This window comes from Galeopterus variegatus, unplaced genomic scaffold (genome assembly GCF_000696425.1).
Source record: "Galeopterus variegatus unplaced genomic scaffold, G_variegatus-3.0.2 Scaffold2977, whole genome shotgun sequence".
In the NCBI taxonomy this organism is placed as follows: Eukaryota; Metazoa; Chordata; class Mammalia; order Dermoptera; family Cynocephalidae; genus Galeopterus; species Galeopterus variegatus.
This window is the reverse complement of record NW_007729088.1, coordinates 85,689-91,116: the sequence shown is the minus strand read 5'-3', so window position 1 is coordinate 91,116 and position 5,428 is coordinate 85,689. Positions and strand designations below refer to the sequence as shown.

Here is a 5,428-nt window from a genome sequence, read left to right as displayed (position 1 = left end):
TGAAACATATAGGAAGAAGATAGAACTCAAGACAGACCAACTTTTCTTTCCTTCCTGAAAACAGATTTCAGCATAATAAGGAAGACCCCCCTGCTCTAACCCTTACAAAAAAGTAACCTGAAGTAACAGATGTTAACCAATCATTTTTTTCTCTAATGTTGTTTCCTTGTTCCTACTCTATAAAACCCACTGTTCTGCTACTTCCCAGTGGGATTTGAGGCCAAATAAATCCATTTACAATGGTGACAGAGAGTAATGTCAATGCCTAAAGTTTTGGCCCATCTCTTAAAATTGAGAAGTTAACAAAACTTCTCAAGTAGGGAGAATTGTTAAATTCAGTTTGGCCTAAAGGTTTCTCCAGACATAGTGAACTGTAACCTAACTTGATGTGCAAACAGACTGTAACCTACTCTTGTAACAAGTGGCCGAGTCTCAGCCACTCTCAGGCAGCAACTGTTCAAACCAGGTTCAGATAAGTCAAATTCCCAGCTGTAACCAATCAGCTGTCTCTGTACCTCATTTCTGTTCTCTGTTTTCCATACATCACTTTCCATTTTCTGTCTATAAATGTTATTCAAACGCACAGCAGCCCCAGAGTCGTGCTGAACCTGTTCTGGTTCTTGGGGTTGCCCTGTTCACAAATTGTTCTCTGCTCAATTAAATGTTATTAAATTTAATTTGCCTAAAGTTTTTCTTTTAATAACTGTTTCTCAGGAGTATCTGAGTGCTCCAACTCTCCGAATAGTGTGGGTGGTAGGAGCTATGGAGGCAGATGGCAAAGGAGATGTTAGCGGACTAGGTCCCTAAAGCTGTTAAATGAATAAGCTCTGGAAGCAGAAAGCTATGGGCCAGCTACTTACTAGCTGTGTGGCCTCGGGAGAGCTATTCTCTCTGTGCTTGTTTTCTCACATGTAAACTGAGGACAAAAGCATCTTAGCGGACTAGGTCCCTAAAGCTGTTAAATGAATAAGCTCTGGAAGCAGAAAGCTATGGGCCGGCTACTTACTAGCTGTGTGGCCTCGGGAGAGCTATTCTCTCTGTGCTTGTTTTCTCACATGTAAACTGAGGACAAAAGCATCTGTCTTGGCTGGTTGTGACGGTCAGTAATTGTGGCTGTATTATCATCTCGATTTAAGCATCAATCCCAGATAGAAGATAAGCTCCAAATTCCTGGAAACCTCCTCAGGCTTCCTACTTCTGCAGCCCATGTCTGCCAACATACAGCTTTTGGTGCCAGAGCGTTCTGCCGAAGTTAAGTCCAGGGGCTTCTTGGGCAGAGAATGTGGGCAGCTGCCCAATGGCCTGCTGCTCTCTCAAAACTGCCCATGGCCCTAGGGGAAGCCCAGGTGGGGGTGGTGGGGAGGGGCTCAACCTTGTTCTAGTTCTGGGAGGGCTGACTACTGGGTGCTAGCCCAGGGCAGCAGGGACAACCTTGTCCTTGGGCTGTGATACTCAGAAGGAAGGTCCCCAGGTCATTTCTCAGGTAATTTGGGCAGCAGGAAGTACAGTTCTGCACCATCTGGTTGGTTCTAAAGTGGTTTTGTTTTGTTTTTTAAATCCTAAAATACATACACACAATCCCTTCTCTTTACCCAACCAGTAGGAAACAGGAACTACATGGTATTTATTTTAAAATAGAGCTAATTCTATGTGCTGTTTTCACTGTAGAAGTAAAGAAATGTACGAAATGAAGGGGATAGAGAGAGGAGGATAGCATCCGTGCACTCCCCACAGCTACTGTTTAGGTGTTTTTCTGTCTAGTCTTTGTCATTTGTTCGATAAATGTCGACCGAGGGCTTGCTGCACGCCACAGTGGTTCCAGGTGCTGGGGATAGTCACAAGCAGAGCAGAGCAGCGGCTGTCTCTTCTCTCAAAGAGCTCCCTCCTAGTAGAAGGAGAGAGAAGATAAACAGAGAGCTAATACATAAGAGCTATGGAAAAAATAGTCAGGGATTGGGACTAGAGAGTGAGGGTTGAGGTGGTGGTTTTATGTAAGTGGCAGAGAAGGCCTCTTGGATAAAGTGATGTTTGAAGAGACCTAAAGGAAGGGAGGGGGGATTAATGTGGACATCTGGGGCAGAGCATTCTAGGCAGAAGAGACAGCACATGCAAAGGTCCTGAGGCAGGAGCATGACTGGAGGTTGGAGGGACAGGAGGAGGTCAGTGTTGCTGGAGCTCGGGTGAGTGGGTGAAGAGTAAGAGGAGGTGTGATCCTGGAGGAGTGAGGCTGGATTGGGTAGGGTGGCCCTTCTCAAACTTGGATGTATACACAGTTCCCCTGGGGACTTGTTAAAAATGCAGATTCTGATGCAGCAGGTATGAGATGGGGCCTGGCACTCTGCATTTCTATGAAGTGCCTGCGTGATGCCCATGCTGCTGGCCCATGGCCCTCACTTTGAGTACTGTAGGCCAGGGTAAGGATGTGGCCTTTATTCTGAGGGAATAAGGGAGCCTTGGATTGTCCCAAGTTCCAGAGCAACCTCATCTGAACATTGTTTTAAAGAGATTTCACTGGCTGCCGGTTAGGCTACAGGCGGCAAGGGTAGAAGCAATTAGAAGCTTACCGAATAATCCAAAAAAGAGATGGGCGTAGTTTAAATGGGGAGAGGGAGGGGTGGTGATGGGGAAAGAGATAAGATGCTGCAGATAGTCTGAAGATGAGCCACCAGGAGCTGCTGAGGGAGGAGGGATGCATGTGGAGTGTGAGAGGGAGGAGTCTAGGAGGACAAAGGTACAAGCCTGAACAACAGGAAACGTAATCTCCATTCACTGCAAGGGAAGATCAGTGTTTGGGGGAAGAATCCCCAGGACATGACAGGTTTGAGATGTAAAGCAGACAGCTGAATACAGGACTGGCGTTGGAAGGAAAGGTCCAGGCCAGAGATGCCAGCTGGAGAGTCAGAGAATGGAGAGCTGGCTGCTATCTCCTAGGGGCAGGAGAGAAGAGAGGAGGTTTGAGGACTGAGCCTCAGGACACCCCCACGCTTTGAGGGCAGGGAGACGAATAGCAACCAGTAGAGGGGGCTGCGAAACAGAGGCCAGTGAGTAAAAGGAGAACCACGCATTTTTGGTCAGAGTTTTATTAGTTACCTACTGCTGAGTAACAAACCATCCCAAATTTTAGAGGCTTAAAAAAACAGCTTATTCCTTCTCACAATTTTGAGTTGAGTGAGAGGTTCTTTTGCATCATGGGTGCTGACTGGGGCCACTTGTGAGGCTGCCTTGCCTGGGGCTAGAACATCCAAGGTGGCCTTGCTCACACCTGGGAGTTGGTCCTGGCAGTGGCTGGGGTGGCTCAATTCTCTTCATGGGGTCTCTTCCTCCAGATGGCTACACCCACTTCCTCACACGTGGTGGTTCCAAGAGAGTAGGACCTGGAGCTGCGGGGCCTTTTGGGACCTAGACCCGGACTGTCAGAACACCACTTTCACCACTCTCCATTGGTCAAAGCAATAAGGCCAGCCAGGTTCCTCCTCTGGATGGTGCAGCACGCCACCACATACCCACAAGGGCATGAAATGTTGGTAGCTATCTTCGAGACCACCTGCCACAGTTAGAATCTTTCTCATTTATGATTTTATATATTCTATTAAAAATGGGAATTTAGGCCAAGTGCTATGGTTGGGGGGAGACGGGTGCTAGTCTTTTCTTCCATTTGCCCACCATGTGCTCCGTAAATCAGTTCTTTTCCGTGTTGGGGCTCAGTTTTCTCATTTGTTGCACCAGGAGGTTGGCAATCGGTGGAGGCTGATAGCACCAGATAACTTTAAAATTAGGTAGAAAATGCAGGTCAGGTGACTGGCAGGTGCAGGCACATATGTTGTGCAAGCTATTTTCACTGCGTCTCCAGGCTTACAGTTCTCTGTTCTCTGTGGCCGACCCATGCAGAAGCTCCTCCCAACGTTAGGCTCTTTCTGCTTCAGCTGTCACAGCTAATAGGGAGGAATCTTTCCCAACCCAGAGAACTCAACAAACCAGTTTTCAAAAATTCCCTTTCCCCTGTGTTTATCATCTTATGTGTTTACATTTTGGGTGGTGAAATATTTAAGAACCTGGTAGAGACGAGTTTCATAGGAGTTTCCTTCTATCCGTGCTGGCTCCACAGCAACTAAAGCACCACCTCTACTACTGAGCTTACTATGTGCCAATTCGGGGGTAGACGTTTTACAGACGTTTATTCCTTACCGCAGCCCTTGAGAGGGAGGCGTTACTCCAGTTTTCCAGAAAAGGAAAATGAGGTGCAGAGAAGTTCAATAACTTAGCCAAGGTCACAGAGCTAGAATTGCCAGGCTTTCAACCCAGGCCACAGATGCTGGAGCAATCGGAGAAAATCCCCGTTGCCCCCAAACAGTCAAGATTAAGGGGAGCGTTTGCTTGCCTGTCACACTTTCCACTTGGCGGCAGGTGACCCCCGGCGGTACTGAGGCCGGAAGCCGGGTGACAGAGCATCGGACCCCAGACCTCCACAGCTTCCTCGCTTGAGGGACCCCGGCCGGCCCACGCAGCGCTCTCAGCCTACCCGGGTCACTTTTGTGTGTGTGTGTGTGTGTGTGTGTGTGTGTGTGTGTGTGTGTGTGTGTGGCGGGGGGTTTCAGAGAGGCAGGCCGGTGAGGGTTCACTCTCAGGGGCGCACAAAGGGATCGAAACTTGGGCTTGAGCCTCTGAGACGCTGACGGTTCGGTCCTCGGATCTCCCTGTGCGCTCCTCTCGCTCCACCGGGCGCTCGCGTTCCGCGCCGGCTCCTTCCCATCCAGGGGGTTCCCCGCGCCCAGGCCCGGAGCCTGCCTCTCAGGACGCACGTGCCTCGGCTGTTGCCAGCGCGGCGAAGCAATCGGGGCTTGAAGAAAATCGCACAAACTGAAACCAAAACAACTCTAGGCGGAGGAGCGTGAGGGCGGGAGCGCGACGAGGGGGGCGCGGCGCAGCCCCAGCGGGGCCGAGACCGCGTTCCGACCCGCGCTCCCCCGCGCGCTTTTCCCAGGCTGCTCCCCTCTTCCTTGGCTGTCCCCTTCTGGAGGGCGGGAGAAGGCGTGGGCGCCGGGAACGAGCCCCCGAGGAGTGGGTGGTGGCCGGAGGGCGGAGCCGGGGCGGGGCCCGCGGAGACTTCAAGTNGCCTTCTGGGGGCCGCTGGCGCGGGATACGCTTGTGTGGGACACCCCCTACCACACGGTCTGGGACTGCGACTTCAGCAGTGGCAAGATCGGCTGGTTCCTGGGAGGCCAGTTAAACGTGTCCGGTGAGTGGGCTGCAGGGGACCCGGGACGCCCCCAACTCACGCGTCCCGAGGGGTCATAGAGTCCTGCGCCCCCTTCAGCCATCCCGGGCCAGGAAGACGCAGCCGGCTTGGCAGTCCTACAGGCGCCCCTCTCAAGTGTGCTGCCCCACCCACTCCAAACCTCGGGGCCACGTCATCCTCGACCCCCGTCCC

The 5,428-nt window shown here is 51.3% G+C and overlaps 1 protein-coding gene across 1 annotated transcript in view; it reads left to right on the top strand.

Moving 5' to 3' along the window:
- The first annotated feature begins 1,782 nt into the window (after nt 1–1,782).
- LOC103599465 (acetyl-coenzyme A synthetase 2-like, mitochondrial) overlaps nt 1,783–5,428 on the top strand; it is a 56,769-nt gene continuing 53,123 nt past the window's right edge. Inside the window, exons 1-2 of the mRNA XM_008583604.1 lie at nt 1,783–1,822; nt 5,018–5,236. Coding sequence (XP_008581826.1) covers nt 1,783–1,822; nt 5,018–5,236 — 259 coding nt within the window. The remainder of the gene's footprint in view (nt 1,823–5,017; nt 5,237–5,428) is intronic.